The 21624-nt window shown below is 46.6% G+C and overlaps 1 protein-coding gene across 1 annotated transcript in view; it reads right to left on the minus strand.

Annotated features, from left to right (window-relative positions):
• The window catches only part of spop (speckle type BTB/POZ protein), a 94795-nt gene that overhangs the window by 21316 nt on the left and 51855 nt on the right, over positions 1-21624 (minus strand). The window contains exon 3 of the mRNA XM_086185781.1: positions 12217-12325. Within this exon, the coding sequence (XP_086041907.1) occupies positions 12217-12325 (109 nt within the window). The remainder of the gene's footprint in view (positions 1-12216; positions 12326-21624) is intronic.

Below are 21624 nucleotides of genomic sequence, written 5' to 3' on the forward strand. Positions count from 1 at the left end.
ATCAGTTCACAGTACACACACACACACTTGTAAGACACCAAGATGGAGCCGGTTCTAGACGGGAATCTTCTCTTGTGTGGGTTCCTTCTGCTGTTAAATGAGAAGGAAATCATTTGCATGAACATTATTTGAATGAGAATAAATTTAGCGACCTGAGCTGAGGCGGGCTCACCAGTCTGAGACGCACCGCTGCTGACTTCATGATGCCACTCAGGCTGTGAAACAGAACCCAATCCATTCTTCTCTCCTCAAGCTGTGCAACTGTAACGCCGCGTCGGTCGCACGTATGGGCTCCTAACTGCATAACTCCATGATAACTTTGACACAAGGTGCTCAAATTTGAGTGTTTTACAAGGAGAAATGTGTGAGATCTAGTGACACCTAGAGGTCACGTTGCAGAGTGCAACCCCTCGCCTCACCTCTCCTTCCCCAAGCATGTAGGAGAACCTACGGTGGCCTGCAGGCTTATTCACACACGCTCTCCTCACACTTCTCACAAACTTTGAGTTATCTGCCTGTGTCTCAACAAACATGACTCAGCCAATCAGCATCCTGTAAGAGATAGGGGCGGGGTTTAGGTGGGTGTGGATCCCAACGCTCAGCTTCTATGGCATTGGTTCCATCTGAACTGGAGAGTATTAGAAAGAAAGAAAGAAAGAAAGGCATAAGTTCATTGATCTGATCGGCTGAAGTGATAGACGGTTCATCCAATCAACAGCCAGGTGTTTCACGACAGTCCCCGCCCCCTTTCCCCAAACAGTTTCTATGAAGGAGCTCTCAGGTGTTTCCGTTTCTGACCCGTCAGGTTCATTCAGAGTTGGAAAAAGATGGAAACCTGACTAATCTATGCAGGGACTTCCTTTGCTAGCAGAGAGGAAACAACCGTCTGTCTGTGCGAGACTGACTTCTCTGCAAGTCTGGACATGTTGTTAATCCCACAGGACTGTGGACATGTCCTGTTACTGTCACGTGACCGGGTGTCATCGTCTGTTACTGTATAACCACTTCTTGACTCTTCACTCTTGGATTTTGCACCGACTCTCTCCAGTATGAGCCCAAATTTATAGCTGGTTATGTTGGTTATTGGTGCTGCTGACTTGGTGACAGATATTGTGATTGCGATGTAACTCTGCAATACACAACAGGAGGAATGACGAGCCCACGTCTTTAGTTGTCAAGAAAGAGGCTCAACAATTACGAATTAGTTTGAAATGAGCATTTCTTCACTCAAACGTACAAACCTGAATTAGCAGAAAAACACGCACACTGCTGTCTAAGAAGAATAACAATGTTTTACCAGATTAAATAAATAATAAAAACAGAAATGATAAATGACGATGATGAAATAATAATAATTTAAAAAATTAAAGCCGTGGCCGTTATGGAAATGACAATTATGTTTTTAATTTTGTGGTTGTGAAATTGCAAAGGCTGACTTAGCCACTGCGCTTCGATTAATTGTGCAGCACTCTGTAATTACAAATATGACTTCCACCTCTGGCCTCTCCCATCCGACCGAGGACTGAAGACAGACGGTCACAGGTCCACAGCATTTGTATGGAAGGGAGTCATGTGACTTTATCACGATATCCTGATTGATTTCAGTACTGTGTGGACGCAATCGTCTCACACGCTAGTTACTGCTGTTTAATAGCTTATATAATGTGAGGGATAACGGCTGTTTTCAATCAGATCCCACAGTTTAATAGTGAAAACGTATTCACACACACACACACACACACGTGACTCAGCTTTGATAATGAGGCTAAATCACGCCGATCGACTCGTGAACCGTGATTACAGGGTTGCGCCATCGAGGAGAACCTCGCCAAAGCTCCTCCCTCAACTACCACACGATGCCGGAAACAAACCTATGGAACACTGTTCTCCACCTGTCTGAGCTCCTTTAACGCCGGCCTCCCACCGTCTGCTCTTCACAACGGTTCCACGCCTCTCTTCATTCATGGCTGGCTCAGGATCAGTTCGTTCTCTCTCCGTCTCTCCGTCTGATAAAGGACATCATCGCAACCTGCGATGAGCAGTAGCACATTACTTTCCCTAACAACAAGCAGTGCATGCAATCATTTACACCGTTTCTCTGATAATTCCCCCAAAACTACCACCAACAGCCACATTGGATTTATTTCCATGAGCGACGTGTCTGTAGATGAAGCTAGCAGGCTAGTTTAGAGATGCTAACACTCAGGAGCTGAGACTGTTCCTTTACTGGTTAGTCGGGAGGAAAGAAGTCAAGATAATTGTTGTCGAATGCCAACTGTGTGTTTTTCAGTGGTGCTAAGACTCATAATGCCCCGACCCACCACCACCCACTGAAGCTCATGAAAATATCTCAATTTCAGATTTTAATCTCGTAACTATAATTTTGTATCTCACTACTTACTAAGCCAATTATCACTTTTAACATCCCACTTTAGACTTTTCAAACTCAAAATTATGGCTTCTGTATCACAAGATTTTGACAATAATCTGATATTTAATTTGTACCACTTCTATCCCTTATAATTTTGAGCTTTAATCTCATAATTTTGGATTTCATTTCCCATAATTTGGACTTTTTAAATCATTATTTGGACATTTATCTCCTCATGACAATGATCTGAATTTTGACTGTTCATCTCACTGTTATGATTCTGAATCCCTTAATTGGATCTTTGAATAAAAAACTGATTCCTTCTATCTCACAATTGGGACTTTTCTTAATGTCATCTTTCTACCGCAAAAGTCTGATTTTTCACGACGGCAGCGTTCTCAGCTCTGTTTTTTTCTTCTGCTGGGGGAAGCGAGCGCCAGTCTCTTCCAGCTGCGGAGCAGAAACAGGAAGTCCAGTCCTGTACTCTCACTCACCTGCAGCCCGTTAAAAGGCTGGAGCTCTTTAAACTTTTCAACTGAACTCAGTAAGTCTAAGACCAGCTTATTGGATGCGGGACTGCAGTTCAGCTCCTGCCGGTCTGGGCAGAGAGGTTCTATGTCACAGAGCCGCTCTGCAGCTCTTATTCATCAGAGAGCCCGGGAGTGGTGACAGGACCCTTCAGTTAGAAGACAGATTCAATCCAGCCACTGGACTCAGCAGCCCTCTGGCAGCGGCAACAGGTGACTGAACCGATTAAAGCCCAGAATAACGGCAGAATCTGATTTGCCTCTGACGCCACTGAACAAGCGGAGGAGACCCAGATCCCAGAACTATCAAACACAGGACAAAAATACACACCGGAGTTAGCTGCAACCCCCCAGCCATTAATTACCACCGAATCATCCATGTTGCTCTCCTTTGTGTTTCACGGCTACGAGGAGTTAATGGAGGCTATCATGTCCTCTCTCTGAGTGACGCCCGGGTCGTTCCTCTGCTCAACACAAGTCATTTGTTCAACTGTTTGTTTGGTGAAGCCGCCACCAGCGGCTCTGTCGGGGTGTCCGGCACTGATAATCCTAACAACTCAGCTCAGGCACTGACTGTGTCACAAGGGCCTCTCCCACGCCCCGCCCCTTTACGCAACCCGCAGCAGGTCTACTGACTCAAACCGGGGGATACATGTGGAGTGTAGATCATAGCGGACTCGTTCAACCCCAGGGAAGAGTTCCCCCTTCCCTCACAACCCTTTGACCATTCTGACACTCAAACGATGAAAAATTAGAAGAAAATGAACTTTGCTACAACTGGAATAAAACTTGCGCCCCTTCATCTGCACAATCGGAAGTTTAAAGTTCTTGACTGTGCTTTGAAAAAAAGACTGCATTGTGCACAACAAAAGACTTTAACCTTCCTGAGGCGCTGCTCGGCTTCGCAATTCTGTCTTATATTAAGTGCAATAAAATCACCTGACCATGACCTGGGCCAGATGTGATTTTTTTTCAAGAGTATCTCCTGGCGTGTCAACTGGGGCTGCGTGATTCTGAAAAAATAACTCCTTGCGGCTAATAATGTGAGTGTGGTTTGTGCCATTCATGTCATTTTTGCATCATGATTCCCATTTTCATCGCAGTAATATTGCGCGTGCGATGATGCGTAGGCAGGACGTCTCTGCAACATCAAAATATTTAACTGAAATGGTATTTTAACACACAATCAGCCCTTAACAAATATCGCACCTTATGGGGATTTGGAAACTGCAGTCGGCCAAATTGTAATTTGAGATTTATTTTGATTAATTGTACGGACACACATCCAACCCAACACTTTCCCTGCACAGCTGCAACTCAAAACAGTCCAACGGGATGGAAAAGCCACCTGATCCGGCCACACTGGTGGCAACAATCCACACACAACTAGAATTATAACTCCAGTGTGTTGAGTCCAGATGCTTTCTGCTGACATTTTTAACTACGCCGCTGTGATTCCTTTCTCAAATGTAATCTTCTCCAGTGTAATCACACCGGCGTATGTGGCCGCTCATCTGTTACAGCGGTCACTTGTGCAGCTGTGTGCACAAACAGAGCGAGAGCTATCCGGGTGACTCCGCACAGACACAGGCATATTTCATGCATGATTTGAAGTCAAGCTGCCGAACGAGAGTCGTGGCTTGTGCCCCAATTCACAGCCAAGAGGCTTTTGCCTGGCCAACCTTGTTCTCACACACACACACACACACACACACACACACACACACACACACACACACACACACACACACACACACACACACACACACACACACACACACACACACACACAGTGAGCTGAACCACTGGCGGTGATCAGCAGTGTCTGCATGCTGTCTGTGAGCACCAAACATTCAGCTCTTTTCAAGTAGTTGTGTTTTCTCTGCTGGAAGATCACTAGACACTAAAGCGCGAGCTTTGAGACTCGGAGGGCCGATCTACAGAGCTCGAAGGAAGTGTTTGGACAAAGAAAATAAATAAATATGCAGTGAGTGTTGCCTGTTTGTTGAATTTCTGCTGTCTTTACTCTGGGAGCAGCATCGTGCCTTTGATGGGATATAAAAGACCTGTTGATGTGCCGTCGTTGCCACAGTGCTGCGAAGGGACCATCAATTAAAAGATCTGTTGCTGCTCAGCAACCACGACATCCACGCGGACTCTGATTTTTCTGTATTAACACAACACTCTAATTGAGACGCTGTCATGTAAACAGCATTTTCTGATGCCCCCCACCTGGATGAGGTCGTGGGTACACTGAGCAATCATCCTATCAAGACACGAGCAGTATTCTAAGGTAGTATTACTGAGGTGTACTGTGATAGATGTCAGTGATGTGGATGTGTCGTGATATTTTATGGTTTGTTTTTGTTTTTTTGCAATACGGTATCGTTGGAAATGTAGACCAGCTTTGAGTGTATCGATCTGGAGAGGTAACACGAAATCCTCACCATCATTAAATACAGAACAGAGTCCTCCTTCCTGTTGCTACTGGCTCACATTGTTCACTGAATCCAAACATGCATCCTTCCCCCTCCTTCATTTTCCTCTTCCCAACTCTGCCTGTTTATCCTCTCAGAGGATGTGTGTGCGTGCGTGTGTGTGTGCGTGTGTGTGCGCATGTAGGGAGGGAGCAGCTGGAGCATCTGCAGTCGTCTCCTCTGACAGCAGCGCAGCATATGGCAGGGCCCTGTGAAGGATGGGTGCTGTCACCCAGCAAAGTGCTTACCCACAGACAGGACCACTAACACCATGAGGAAGAGGAGGAAACAGCTGAACATCAGCACCCCACTCATTCATTCTCCCGCCACCAGCTCGCCACGGGAGGGCACGCCGCGGAGGAGCCGTAAAGAAAAGACCTCCGACCAGCCATGCATTACAGTAAATTACATTAAAGAGTTTCGGTGAGCAGAAGGTAAACCAATCAAAAGAGACAAACTCTGTAAAAGCAAATCTCAGCTCTCTTGTCTGTCCCAGAACCTGCGAAGAGCCACTGAGTGAGAGAACTTCATCTCCCCATGCTGCCTTAATTTATGTGCAAATCAGACAGCAGCCAAATACGAGCTGGATCTCAATTTCAGACGAGTTCACAACTTAAATGAAGCTACAATCATATAAATGCCAGCTCGGTCATTATCAGCTGCCATTCTTCCTCTCTATAGTCTACAGGGGAAGAATATTCAGGCTGATTGTGAAAGAAAGACAAAATTAACAGCTTCCAGTTTGGCTGCTGCACTTGAGAGCCGCTTTTAAAACACATAATTTTATTAGTTCCAAATTACGTATTCCCTTTCCAAATTTCCCTTCAAGATATTATTCCTTTCATGTACTTGGCGGCAATTTTGCAAACATGTTTTGCAATGATAAGGCCACAGCAACCACAGTTGTGACTTGACGTGGAATTTGTAGCACAAACCAATATCAGTGTGTTTCTCTCACGGAGATGGAACGGAACTGTGGCTTCAGCTGAGCAGGATTTCACACAATGTGCGTCTGCGTGATACCAGTATGCTTCATCCCGCTCTCCAGTTCCACTCACGACAGACGCTCAGCTGAGCGTCGAAGCGCAGGACAGCCCGCCCCCTCACGAACGCTCTCGACCCTTCCACTTTAAAAGGAACAAGCCAAATTTGGGGGATGCTGATCCATCAAGTTTTGAGGTGCTGCATCAAATCCCTGCACCCACCCCGGAAACTAAAACTACAATGTCTGAAAACTTCACTTAGCTCTGGACTACCCCAAGAAACGTCCCTCCTCACACTGTAGTACTTTCCAAAGGTTCAGAAACTTTGGGGGCGGGGCCAGCAGTGCTTCATACTTCTGATTGGTTGAGTGCTTGTTTGTTTTAGCCAACTTTTGCCTCATGAAACACGGTTTTACGCTGTTAGTGGTTAGCATTAACTCGTCATTAGCATAGCTTGGCATAGCTAATGTTAGCCACTGGCTGGAGTAACAATCGTACGGAATTAAAAGTTCTTGGTTCTTTAAGTCAAAATGCACCTAAAGACTATTTTGGAGGAGTGTCTTTGATTACCTAAACAGCAGCGCGCTGACCTGCCAATCCACGACCCGTCGTTGTGCTAAGCTAACTAGCAGTCAGCTGGTCTAAAGCTCATTAATGCAGCACAGTGCGGAAAACGGGAGCGAGCCACTTGTTGGGCTCTGGAAAGGACTGGCAATGAGTGTTTCTCCCAAAATGTTGATGCGTTTCCCTGGACAACTGTCCGAGGGTTTTTTTCGGTTTGGGGTTAGGATGAGGGCTAAAATTAGGAATAAATTAGTTGTAATAGAATCTCATTCATACAACCATATTGGTGGGGATGGTTGTGGTCAGAGGGAGAACCTGAACTGAGAAATCCTGTAAAAATTGCATTTTTCTTTCCAATAGTAGAAAACTTGTGAAGATGTTTCGTCCGGAAGCGTTGTGGGTTCTTAATCCATGGCTGCATCACGTGCTTACCAACACGGCGGTGAGCTGCACATCAACAGCGATGCTGCAGTGAGCTCATTTTCTATGTTTTTACCCGGTTAAAAAGAGGAGCATCTGTATTTCTGACGGAACTGAAAGTCATACCTACAGGATTCCTAGATGCGCCAATGTAAGGTAATACCTTGATACCAGCCGAGCCTGGTGGATACAGAGAATATCAGGACTTATCCTGCAGCACATGTTGCTCCTGCAGGTAAAATAAACCGAACGTGTCCGGCAGCCGCAGCTCTCTGGCTACACCTCTGGATGAATGAGGCTGGAGACTGGATCCTCTAGATTTCAGCAGCCAATTTAACATGACTGACAGATAAGTTTCACCATCTCACTTCCAAAACAACCCATTCTTTTTACTTTTACCTCAATCAAAACAGACCTACAGAGTGGTGGTACCCCCTTACAGTGTCAGTCAACATGAACCGCCTGTAGGCAAAGCATGAAACTTGTTGAGATTTTCCCGGGAGCCATGACACACTCTCTCTCTCTCTCTCTCTCTCTCTCTCTCTCTCTCTCTCTTTTCTCTTCTGGAATTACTCTAAAAACTTTCAGAGCATTTGCATCATCTGCTGTACAGCATGAACAGCTTGATAGAAATGTTCAAACACTGGAGCGAGGAAAAGGTTACCTGAAGAGAGGTGAGGAGAGAGAGAGGATTTAACCTCCTTTACCTCCGTGTCTCATTAGATGGAGGATAGAGAAAAGAATGAAAAAAAACATCAACAAAAATTCTCTTCAACTGAATTTAAACATTCTTCTATTTCTTTTCCGAAACCGTTTCTCATCTCTGCCTGTCTTCACTCTCTCTCTTTCCACCCGGTGCACCCACTTTTCCTGAGAAGCCCCTCCAGTTTCCTCTCACGTCGCCTCCTTCTCCTCCTCCTCCTTTATTTCGCTCAGTCCCTCTTGCTCTCTTTTGACAGCCGACGCAGCACCTTTAATGGGAGCTATCTCCTCATTAAATACCTAGAGGTGTGGGCCCAGCTTTGGCGGGGATTGAGAGGGAAGGGGATATATAGATGAAGAGAGAGAAGACCCTCTCTGACATGACATATAGCCAGATTCCTAGAGCTACATTTGAATGACTAATGTCTCCGGAGGCAGCGTTAAGTGAGCCCAGGGACCGAGGGTCAGGAGGAGAGCCAGCATCCCCCTCCCACAGAGATCTGGCTTCTCCTCATAGCCTTTTCGCCTCTATTTGACACTCTACAACACGGAATAAAAGAGGGCGAAGGAGAGGCGAAGGAGGGCAAAGAGAGAGGAAAGAAAAGTGCAGAAAGTGTGCTTCCAGCAGACGAGGGACATGGGGGAAGGTAGTCAGCAACTCAAAGTAGGAGGCAGCAGGAGATGAAAGAAAAGGGAAAAGAGGAGGAGGAGATTGGGTTTGAATGAGAGATAAGACGGAGGCGCAAAAAAAGAGGAAGTGGAGGAGATGAGAAAAGAGGGAGAGAGCCGGGCTCTGGGGCGGCGGGGTTCTCTCAGATGCGGGACAGGACCATCTGGACGAAAGCGGCGCCAGGTCTCTGACAGTAAACACTGGGCTTCATTTTCACATGGAAGAGGACCAGTCAAAGAGACTCAAACACCCGCTGCACACTTCCCTCCCGTCATCCACCCGTCACCAGCATCCACCAGTCAACACCACGCGTGCTCACTTCCCTCCGTCATCCACCCGTCACCAGCATCCACCAGTCAACACCACGCGTGCTCACTTCCCTCCGTCATCCACCCGTCACCAGCATCCACCAGTCAACACCACGCGTGCTCACTTCCCTCCGTCATCCACCCGTCACCAGCATCCACCAGTCACGCTCACTTTCCAGGCGTCTACAGGTGTTAAAACACTTCACATTCAGGGTTTTTGAAGGCCTTTTCAATGCAGCCACGAGTGAAATTTAAGACGTCACTGAGGGTGGAAAGGCAACGACGTGTAAATGAACAGCAAGGTGCCAGGAAAGCCCCCAAATCGCCGCTGTTGCTGGCACAGAGCCATCGGATAACGGCGAGGTTGGTTGTGGACACACCACCCTAACGTTTCTGGTGGGAAGGGTGGAGTCTGATGGCGGGTTCTTGCATACGATATTATGTGGTGGGGGATCAATCCCCTCATGCTTGTTACACTTTAATCTGCCCAGACTGGCTGGTGCAGGTTCCACAGGTCCTGCCTTGGTATTTACCCCAAGAGACCATCAGTGCACAGTGGAAGGGGAGAGCCAGACTTTTCTGTGCAGCACAGTAAAGCTGCGCATTACATTCCAACTGCTACCTTTGCTACCTGCAGCGTTCGGGTTGCTTTTGTTGTTGGTGTTAGCAGAGGGACGTCTGACTGCAACCAGTTAGAAGAGGATATCCCACCACCCACTGTTCTTCCATCAATACATCGATTCCTAACTGGCTCTTGTGCACTGGGAGAACAACAATAGTCCAGTTAAATGGCCTGGAGCAGCATGTTTGGGGATATTTCTGCTGGCCTGGTGATCAAGTCTAACCTTCCTAGGGAACATGAACTCTGTGGACCTCTCGGGCCACCTGGGGCTGTTCTGCTAATTGTCTCCAGTGTTTCGTAAAATGGTACAGGTTTGTTACTCATGTTCCCCCAGCTGAAGAACACCTCCATAGAACCACAGAGATCGCTGGTGTCGGCCATTTCTGTTCCGCTTGTTCTCTTGTGCACGGTTTTTACATAAGCGCATTGATTTTTCCTGGTGTATAAAATGTACCACATAAATCAGGTTTGCGATGCTGTGCGTATTCATCAGCAGCGTCGGCTAATTAACAGAATACAACGGATATTTACTGGGGAGGAAGTGGCCACGGAGGAGTTGAACCAACAACCCCAACTCCTCTCCTGCGGGACGGTGGAGGAATTCAGAGAAAGGACTCTTCAAGGTAACTAATTCTCCTCTTTTCTAGCTCATTCGCTCCAGCAAACAGTCTCATCCTCAAGATGATGTCCCAGGGAGGCACGCCGGCACAAATACACACAGTCTATGCTCACACACACACACCCACACACACACACACCCACACACTACTCTACCCCCATCCCACATGGCTCTGGAGGAGCGGCACTGCCCCTCCTACCCCTCTGTCAATAAGCCCAGTTTGGAAACACTTTAAACAGACTTGCACATCGCTCCACTACAAAAAGGGAAAACTTCAAGACATGCTCTCCTCCATACCCGCAGGGTTAATTAGAATTGTTTTAAACAGCCACTGCCATGCTTTTTAAACATTAATGGGTGCATGCATTACAACTAAGACATTAACATATCCAGAAAGTTTAACCTCTTCTCTGCTCCCTGACTCCGTTATGAGAAAAAGAGAGAGAGAGAGAGAGAGAGAGAGAGAGAGAGAGAGAGAGAGAGTGAGAGAGAGAGTGAGAGAGAGGGGACAGTTGACCTCTGCTGCCCCCTGTGTTGCAGCTGAAAAACAACAAGGGAATTTTCAATGAGGAGCATCAGCCAGCTTTGGATCAGAGGAGTCGGAGCCAAGCCCCCATGCCGGCTGAATGACAATCAGCTTGAATGTTGGTGATGTGAGAAAGATCTAAACCCAGAGGCTATGTAGTACCAATAAAAACATACATTATTCACTAACAGGGATGTACAATGAGAGGCAGTGTTGAATAAAAAGATGAGTGAAACAGGAATTACAGCTGTCATCACTGCCAGGCAAAAATACCAACAAGAACTCGCGGTGTTTTTAACACTAGCCAGTATTTTTAGCATTCATTGAGATAAAGCACTCTTGGGCCGCCTGGGCACCCTGACCAGGATCATCCAACATCCTGTTTGTTTTTTTTTAAATAAACTGTATAGATTTATTTTTTGACCTGCGCATGTGTGCACTTGACTTGTTTTATTTGTATCCTTATTACTTAAGATAGGCTAATCCTTTATTAGTCTCACAATAAATGAAGCATCAAAGTTTACCCCTGCATATGCACACCTGCACAGGTAAAACCATTCAAATGTACTTCACGCAGGATTCCTACCTGTTGTTTCTACTCATTCTTGTCTACACTTCTGTGTTCTCCTCCTTCTTTTCCTTTCTGACGATTCTGTTCTCCTGAACCCGTTTCTCATCGCCGCCTCTGCTGCGACCCTCCGGGGATCAATAAAGATTTATCTTTGAAAGGTTAATCGAAGAATTCCAAGTCAAATGTTAAAATCTCTCGCGGCTGAATAATAAATCTGATTCGGTGCTACTGTCAGGATCCTCGTTTTTTGGGTTGGGTTTTTTTTACCCAATATGAAGCCCGTGTGAAGATTTTTAGTAACAAGTGGAGTTCGGTGACAACTGGAAGCAGCTGGAGCCCCAACGGAAGTTTAGAGAAGTGACAGTTGAACTGTTGGCGGGTTTGGGTCGATTTGATCACGTGACCCCTGACCCGCAGGCTTGTGGGCGCCTGGATGTCCAGACGGAGGATGAGGTGGTGGTGTATGTTGTATCATGAGCACTTTGGATGCAGGCTCCTGGTGTACGGTGACAAACATGCCTAGTTTTGTTGTTCCTCCGTGGAGAAGGTTATGTAATCCATCCCGTTTGTTTGTTTGTTTGTTTGTTTGTCTGGAGGATTACACAAAAACATGAGCTAGTTGGAGGTGTGTAGTACGGCCGCGGAGGCATTCATTAAACTCTGGGGCAGATCTGCTTCATACGGGTGTTTGTTTTTACATCGGCTCTCTGAGCGTCCTGTGGTGTTCTTTTGTTTGCTGTTAGTGAAATGAAGGTGGAAAACAAAACTATGATGAAAGGAACAATCTACCTTTGGATGATTGTTCATCCGGTGATAAAATATCACTGTAACACTAATAAGCGTAGTAACAGCTCACCTCGCAGAAGGAGCGGCCGGCCGCACGCCCCGTCCAGCAGCAGGTCTCTCCGTGCGAACCCCCAATCCTCAGTCCTTCCCCTGGGTGACACGCTGCACCCTCCAGCTCGCTGCGAACACAAACACACGCACAAACAAGGAGAAACCTGATTATTTGGTGACTTTGAAAACATGATTAAGCTCTGCATGTGTGAATGTGTCTGTGAAACAGAAAATTTGTTATGAGTCATGGCCATAAGCAGCAGAGGAACAATGGTGAAAGAGGCTGGGTGCAGGAAGTATTGCCTGCAGGGAGCTTTTAACACTTCAGAGGAAAACAGAATCTCTTTCTCCCTCTTTCACTCTCTCTATCCTCTCACTGCCACATAAAGACTAGTGGTAAACATGAGACAGAACTGCTGTGCCTCTTTGGCCAAGAAGTGAGAAATTGCAGGGATCAAAGCAGTCCAATTATCATGTGTTTATGGAGTGCCAATTATCTCTGACAGTGGCGGGAAGGATTCTGTAACACTCAGTTGCACTACAAAGACACAGGAAAGGTGCCGGAGTTCTCGTGTGTACAACAGTCACACTGTGGGGGCGGTCTCAGCAATCTACAGTCACCAAACAGTCCCAAACACTCACATATAATATCAATAGATAATAGCAACGGACAACGACAGCTGCTGAGATCATAGCAAATTCAAGCTAATTGCCATTAGAAAGAGGGCAAAGCACTAATGCATAAATTCTGAGAGCAACCGGAGCTCCGTCGGAGGGATGTAACACCATCCTTTGGAGAAATCACATCATTCTGCATTTTGTTAATGAGAAGAAAATGCTTCCTTGGGCTCCACCCAGGGGTCCGGGGGTCTGAGGCGCTGCGTGACAGAATTTATTCTCTCTGAATAAGGAAGCCATCGTTGTCCATTCTTATTAGAGCTGACATGCCTCACCACGATGAAAGTAATAGCCTTAATGCTTTATGTGTGCTGCTATATCTCTTGTTCTGAAAAGGATTAAAAAGCTTCAAACATTGCAAGGGGAAAAAAAAAAAAGCCAGATCTTGAAAAGAACCACTAGAAACTAATTAATTAATCAGGCCTTTTCATTCCTTTGGCAGATGCTATCAAGCTCCTTGCAAGGATGTCCTATATATCTGAGATGAGAACTCGTCTGGGTGATTGGATTGTTCTGAGAGTGAGCAGAAACAAACTCACTAAAGCTTCAGTCACTAAAACCATCGTTCCCTCGAACAAAATAGAAAAATCAAATATAAAAAGTTGCCTCTCTACGTCGGCCTGCTCGTCAAATGCATGTGGGGTCAGTGTCTCCTGAAGCGTCAGCCTTGGACGAGCAGGGCTGGTTAACTGGCCTCTTTTGCAGCAGCCTTTTTTTTTTTTTGGTAAACAGGTGTAATTAAAACTTGAATTATGGCCCTTTTCCATTTAGGCAGAGCAGCACCCTGGTATTATGCATGCTGGTTCACTGGAGCAGCGGCGAGACACAAACTCGAACAGGACCGTGATTAATTTGATCAATTACACCAGCGTTTACCCTGCTGTGACACGTTAGAATGACGGCTGTGAGGCGGGGCTATGACGCGAGCTGCAGAGGGGAGCGCGGCCACAGCGCCACACGGAATGTGAGGTCCACATCAGGTGGACAGGTGGCAGTGGGGGGGGGGGGGGGGGGGGGTCAAAGTCACACATCAAGATTATTTTTGACTCTGAAAGTTATTTTTGAAACTGTTGTTAGACTTTACCCCGTCTGACAGGGTGTTACTGTGACTGTCTACTGGAAGTATAGAAAACTTCACGTCTGTAAATGAAGAGAGCAGACGTGCACGCACGGGTGCATTCTGTCCAAAATGTCTGACACATGGTAGGATAGGCGTCCATATTGATACTGCAGTGTACCGTAAAACTGCAGCCTTAACTGTAACCATGAAAACAGATGTGACATAACCAGGAGGAAGCGATGGCTTCTATCAAGCCATTTACATTTGAAAACTGATTTCTTTCATCTGGGAGGACAACATGGTCGTGGAAGTGAAGCTGGTGATACCTGTAGCATCAGAGGCGGAGCTTAGCACAATGAACGCCAGTGGGTTCCAGAGTCTACGGTCTTTCCAGTTATGGGAATGAGCGTTTGGGCATCCATTGAGCTGGAGAGAAGATAGACACTTGCCAGCAGTCACTGGGACGCACTGAGAGAGAGAGGCATCCGATTTCAAATGATACATTCAAGATAAATGATCACATCCCGGGAGGGCTGAACTACTATCAGCTGAGTGGCACGCATGCTCACTGTAAGACAACCCTAATCCAACATTCTAGCCCTCAACAACAAAACTTTATCACAATTATCTATCCGGTTTAGAGTCAATGCATGTGATAATGCCAGATAAACACATCCTTACACATGGCTAAAGGGCAAAACATAGATAAGACTCCCGTTAAAAACTAAACAGTCACCACCACAAACCCAGAGATCACCCCCCCCCCACACACACACACACACACACGCAAAACATTCCCTCCTTTATGTACGCGCTGGCGCTACGTGTCTAGCCCCGACAGTTCAAACAGATTTCTCTTCAGGCTGCTCTTGCGTGGAGATCCCGACAGAAGATCTGCTGACAGATCACAGCGAGACACACAAAGATGAAGTGTCAATGCTGCCGTAAGATCCTGTGTCAAATCCTCTGTTCAGATCTGAGGAAGCAGTCAAAGAGGGGATTGGCGGTGGAGTGCAGTGCATATGCAGTTATTCCCACTGCTGCTCAAGCAGGGGGTCCTTCACTGTAATCCCCTGCCTCCACGCAGACAAACTGACAGGATTCACCCATGCGAACAAACACAGACAAGCTAAATGCATGAAAAAATATACAAATTCATGCACTCCACTTTGTCGCAGTACTCCACTTATTCATTGCTCTGTCACTGCGTGTTACAGAGGCGGAGTATCAGTGCTTCCAAAAAGACGGTAACTTTTTCAGACCAAAGAGCTTTCAAACAAAGCTGAGCAGATTTGAAAAGAAAGTCAAACTTCTGTGGCCGTGGTACACTGGCTGGGTACAGACAGAGCAATACTCCGAGTACACCCATCATTCTCAAGGGTCTGAAAACTCTCGCTTCTGCTGATTTTTTTTTAAAAACCTGCACTTTAGTGTCTTTAAACATGTTTGATAAGACGTAGCCTGCGAGACCCAAGGCAGAGAACGACCTTGTGAAGTTGTGTTATTTGTGTATGAATCCAGACCAGTGATGCGGAGCGAGGACTTCCCCGTGGCAGTATGAAAGCTAAACTGGGGTGTGAGAAGAGAGGTTGGAACGACAGCAGGGAGGAAGAGGTGAGGAAAGGTGAGAGGGGAATGCTGGAAGAAGCTCCAGCGGACAGGGAAGATGGCAGGAGAGGCGTGACTTCTTCACCTGTGACAGTGAGGTGCCAGATTGTGTGTGTGTGTGTGTGTGTGTGTGTGTGTGTGTGTGTGTGTGTGTGTGAGTGTATAGAGGCGCAGGTGATGAAGGTGTGTGTGCTGAGCTCAGCTAATGCCACGCTGCCATCTCCAGTGGGGCATCAGAAACCAGCGCTGGCCGGAAATCAACTGCAGGTCAGACCACTGGCGTCGACTCTTTCAGTGAGTTGGCCAAGGTGGCGAGAGTCCAGTCGCTCTGCCAGAGTACCAAAAAGAACTGGTCAATGGGGTGTGTGTGTGTGTGTGTGTGTGTGTGTGTGTGTGTGTGTGTGTGTGTGTGTGTGTGTGTGTGCGTGATGCACCCAACAATAAATGACAAAATACCAAAGTGTTAGGAAGCTTTGACAGGAGGACTTCTAGGTCTCATTAAGACCTGCGTGTGAGAAATCACATTACACACATGAAAAGAGTTACATAGAACCTGGCAGTGGGGAGAAGAGTGAGGTTTCTCACCTTGTCCAAAAAAAGACTGAAGGTGATGAGGAAAGTGTGCTAAAGAAGAAGAAGAAGAAGAAGAAGAAGAAGAAGAAGAAGAAAAAAAGAAGGACTGAGCTGGAGACAGCGCCGAGGAGAGTGGGAGAGATGCCAGAACGTTTAGGCGAGCAGGGCATCCATATTCAGGCGGAGGACTCGGGGGCACGGTCGGCACACACAACGAGAAGGTCGCTGGAAGACAAGCATGTAGAAAAATAACAGCCAGCAGGGCAGCCAGAGTCAACATCTCTCTCCTCCTGTCTGTCACACTCCTGGTCTCATCTTTCACACATTAAACTCAAGAACAGTGCCGACCTCCAACGACCCACGGACCAGACTCACAGAGCCTGATGCTCTTCATGGAGGCATCTGCCTGAACTCCCATCTGAAACAATACTGGTACTGTTTCACTGGGTACTAGTTTTGGTACTTTACTTTCTCTAACATAACAAAAATTCAATTTCAACAAGAGACTAGATATACTGCATCACGGATGTGCCTTACTGTAAGGATGTACTAAAACTTGAGTTTAAAGGCAACGACCTGATATTGTTTCCTGTATTCGTCGATGAATTGTTCTTTTCAAACGTGGTATCTCGCAATTCAACCTGTGTCTGTTCCATGAGTATGTGTCGTGGTTACTGGTACCAGACATCAGGAAATTTCCTCCAGGCATTCCTGGGATAGCGTAAGAATGATAACACACGGTGAATTTGACCACACGGACGGACAGACAGACAGACCGCTCAAATCTCGCTGGATGGCGCGGAAGAGTAAACTCGCCGCAACGTCTTCACCTGCTAGCGCTGGCGCGTGTTACACTCCTCATCTGTTCGACGTGTATTGTGTTTGACCAGGCGTTTCCTCGGGCCAGGTAAGTCGCCGCGGTCGAACTTACATCTAGGATTTGATGACAGCGTTTAACCAGATGAGACCTCCTTCAGCTCGCCATTGACCCTGAACGTGATCAGTAGCTTCACGGGGAGGAGCTCACAAGTGTGTGAGAAGAAGTCCTCCTGCAGGCAGATTCACACAGGCAGCCGGCCAGATAAACATATAAACATAACACGCAGAGTCTTTGACGGAAGAAAATCTAATCTCTATTGAAGATGGAGCTCTATAAACTGGTGTCAGCACAAACATGTCTATTGACATTCTTTCTACTAATGTCAATACCATCTGATTATGTAAAGATCGGCCAATAGCTTCTACTCTATTAGCCGCGCTCCACTCACCCACACAGAATGCCTGATCACCTCCATCAGTTACCGGGGGCAACAGACTGACAAGCTCACACCCAGTGCTTCAATTAACCGCAGCACTGATTCTTCAGATAGAAAATATAGAAGTGGCCCACACCAGAAAGCGTCTGTAGTTATGCTCCTCGGCCATCTCGTGCACACATAGGCTCACATAGCCTCTGGCTACAACACAACACAAGCACGGCCTGTATGGCGGGTTTAACGAGGAGACTATTTGAATACAAAACAGCCTGCTGCAGAGGATGAAGACTTTCCATCTCTCGTCTCGGAACTGTCAGAACCAGAGTCTACAGGGGGGCAGCTGTTTTCTCTGGCACACGCAGGAGGAGGAGAAGGAGGAGGAGCAAGGTGGAGGTGGGGGGGGGGGGTGTCAAGAGACAAGTTACAACCTATCCGACAGCCTCAGAGGAGAGAACCGGCACATTAAGCCAGAGAGAGAAATGATGTGGCCAAGCCAAGACTATGCGAATATGGCGTTGGGAGGGGGCTGGTGGGCTGGCACTGCTGCCTGAATCTATCTCCATTAGCAAGCGTGGACCATCAGAGGATACAGATACGCTCTCTCTAACGGGGAGTTCAAGGACCAACTGATGCGGACGGGGTGTTCATTAGACAACGTCAAGGTTTTCAGTCCAAACTGTAGCGGCGCTTTCAAATCTTGGCCTGTGTTTACAGGTTCTCTCAGGCATTGAGCAGATCTGTGAATCGCACTCTTTAAATAGCCAGGACGCAACCCTACAGCTTCGCCTTCATTTAGTTTCAGCTACTACCAGATCGATTCATTCATGTAGTCCTTGCTCCTATTCAACCCACGCCCCTTCCCTGCATACATCAGCACATTCACTGTTGCTTTTAACAACCAGTCGCAGGAAACAATGCTTCTCCCGTGCATTGTTTGCAGGGAATTAAAGAGAGAAGAAGGAAAAAAAGGACATACATGTATACGTCTATCTGGTGATTTCCAGACGATCCCATCGTCAAGTAGTAACAGCAGCGACGGGTCCAGCCCACGCATGTGCGTCCACACAGTATTTGTCCTTTTTTTGTACTGGAGACATGAAAACTTGTGGAGAATTGGGATTTGTTTTGTTTTTTTACGCTGGGCTGATTGACGGTGCTCGTTCCCAACAATTAAAGTGCAAAGATGTGAGGCGTTTCTGCTCAGACTGAGCAAACGGAGAAGTTGGAGGTGAAGCTCAGCTGCACCGCCCACTGACTTCATCCAGTTTTCCACCAGGCATCTGCCACGAAATTAAACTGTTGTCCCCCCCCCCCCTCACAAACATTGGAGATCATTGAGAATTAGTCGTCAATTTTGTTTGCGGAAGAATGCCAATCCACTGATTGGGAAACCAAAAATAAAACTAAAATAACTTTTCTTGTTGTGAGTTGTTGATTTCCTTGTTGGACAATTAAGTGGATTCTTCCGACACGCACATAGATCGAAAGCGTTTACCTTGTATGATGTATCATCTATCATGTATCACTAATTAAAAAAAAAGGACGTGTGATTATTTGTCTTTATCTCTGCCAAGCTCATTTTTTACCGTTTAGTTTATTCAACATATTTTATTGGCATGACTGACAAAGTGAGCGTCAGAGTTAAGTGCCAGGCAAGAACAGAAAACTTGTTTTTGGTTCTTTTTCTCCCTATTTGGACACTGAAAATGAGTCTGTATCCAGGGCGTCCTGCTTCACGCTCCTCCCCTGCCGCCGGCTGGCCAGGGCCGACTACCCAGGACCAGCAGATAAAGCAGGAATTCTTCTAAGTTTTGACTTCGTTCAATCGTCGAATAAGAGATGGTGCTTCATTGCAGATGGGTTTGGGATGTAATCCCATAGATTTACACCTCTAATCCCTTGAGTTTCACATGTAATCCCATACGTTCCTCGCGTACATCACAAAAACGTCCCAAAACCACGTTTAACAAGTAAAAAGCACGTCTTTGTCATGTGACTCATTTGATTTTAATACATTTTCATGACATATCGCATGAGCAAAATCGTTCATGTGTTTTTTTTTTATCATAAAGGAGGCAAAGGGGCGACCTGCCACATCATCAGTCCACAGCCACCCAGCTTTCCTAATTAAGGCACTTTGTTTTTATTTGGCCCTTTTTTTTTTTCCAACAGACCTGAATTAAATTGGATTCCAAATGATCCGGAACCAATAGAGCGATCTTTATTGCCATATTCTTGGAGCGCTCACTAAACTGTCACAAATATGCAGGCAGTCGGGTAATTTTCTCCTGTGACAGAGCGAGCAAAGTGGAAGGCCCTGGTCTCCCCACGGGGATTGTGGGAAGATTGGAGGAGGGCATATGGCAAGAATGGGATAGGGTGTGCACCTCAGAGCACACCATTTATAGCCAAAAACCCCTTGAGACACAAAAATAGAGAAGAAGAAAATGAGATCCTCTTCATTTCACTCAGTGTTCCCTATATTCATGCTTTTCTGGGGTCATTTAGGAGAGGCAATGCTCAGAAAATGGCCAAGCAGTTAAGTCAAACCCCTCAAAGGTCTGTTTATTACTCGTAGGCACAGGTAAATCCTCTCTTTATTACAACATAGCTACCAGCATGAAGTAAAATAGCCAGGAGAGGATAATAACCACACAGAGGTTTAGTTATCATGAGCCTGCCAATGAGGGTTAAAGGCCCGTGTCCACATGGCCTTTTTTTTGCTGAGCACAAGCATCTTTTCTTCAACTGGTCCCAAAGAGGAAAAAGTTGTGTGGAGACTCGAAAGTTTCTGACTCAGGAAAGTTGTTTCTGCTCCGGATACTCGAGAGGACGGTGCAACTACTTAGTTTATAGGACTAGTTTCTTTATTCGTTTCCTCAAAAATCAATAAGAGCCTGCTGCACATGATGGAAGATCTGGACTGCCGACATACGAGGTAGCTTATACGGATTTGCTGGACTTGGAATAATGAGACGGCACACGTGCGCCTGGACTCTTTGCTTTGCTTCAAACATCACGGTATTGTGTGAGGTGGGAGCTGACAGGCAGGCATGATGGCGGCAGTGCATCCATTACAAGCTGCAGTTCCCAATGTACTCTCACTCTAAAGCCTCAATTATAGTCCAGAAAGAAATGGTGGCGAACCTGGCGGAGAGACGTTGAGTGGTCTCCTCAACTTGAAGGATGCCAGTCGACGCCGGGGTTTCAGCCGGATGATTCAGACCCTGCACTTTCAGGAGGGGGACGAACAGATGCATCAAACTAAACCCAGAAGAAAACCGCGCCGATGGTGGCGAGAGCAATATGAGTCATCGAACCAACCTCAAAACGGTTGACAAGCAGTGTTGGGCCTTAGAAGCAGCAGTGCAGAGTGACATGCACACAACGGCTGTAGCAAAGCAAAGGGTAAGTCACCAAAAAAACAAACGATATCTCAGGAACGCCCTGAAGGGATTTCTTCAAATTTGGCGCAAACGTGCACTCGGACTAAAGGATGGACAGCTTTGGTGGTCAAAGGTCAAGGTCACGGTGACACGCACACACGGCAGTGACACACAAGCAGGAGCCAGTTTTAGTCCTTCTTTCATCTTGTCCTTGCACAAGAATTTTGATTTCAATTTACTCCTCAGCAAAAAAAAAAAAAAAAAAAAAAAATCTCGATTCTCCTTTCATCCGCAATCACGCCGCAGCCTTAATTCCAAAAAAGCGGGACAGAAATGGAATAAAAAAAAAAGATGGATAGACTTAAAAGAAGTCATGTTATGTGTGTGAAGGATGGGGAGAGAGGTCTGAGAGCGCAAATGAGGGACTAAGTTAGCACATATGGGGGTGGGGGTGGGGGTGGGGGGTGTCAGGTTCACATGGGGGAATGTTTCTCAGCAGGAAAATGATTTCCCTTTCTACACAACCTGCACCGCAGGGGGTTGTGCACAGTTTGACTGCATACGCCTCCGATTCAAACACGCTTCCACCTCTCCTCCACCCCACCCCACCCCCCCACCGCCTCACCCCATCTTCACTCCTCCACGCTTCCTGTACTGTGTGCTGCAGGGTACCGGGAGAGGGAGAGGCAGCCAGAAAGCCCGATAACCAGGAAGCAGTCACATCTGGCCCTCACTAATTCAATTCCACACAAGTTTGCTTTTCCTCCCAATAACATAATCTAATTAAAAAAAAACGCAGGAATTGGAGGCACATTCATTTCCAATTCATCAACGGGGGAGAGAAGCGGACGAAGACTTGTAAAAAG

The sequence above is a fragment of the Aulostomus chinensis genome, chromosome 18 (assembly GCF_037954235.1).
Source record: "Aulostomus chinensis isolate RoL2024-O1b breed Wild chromosome 18, RoL_Achi_v1.0, whole genome shotgun sequence".
In the NCBI taxonomy this organism is placed as follows: domain Eukaryota; kingdom Metazoa; phylum Chordata; class Actinopteri; order Syngnathiformes; family Aulostomidae; genus Aulostomus; species Aulostomus chinensis.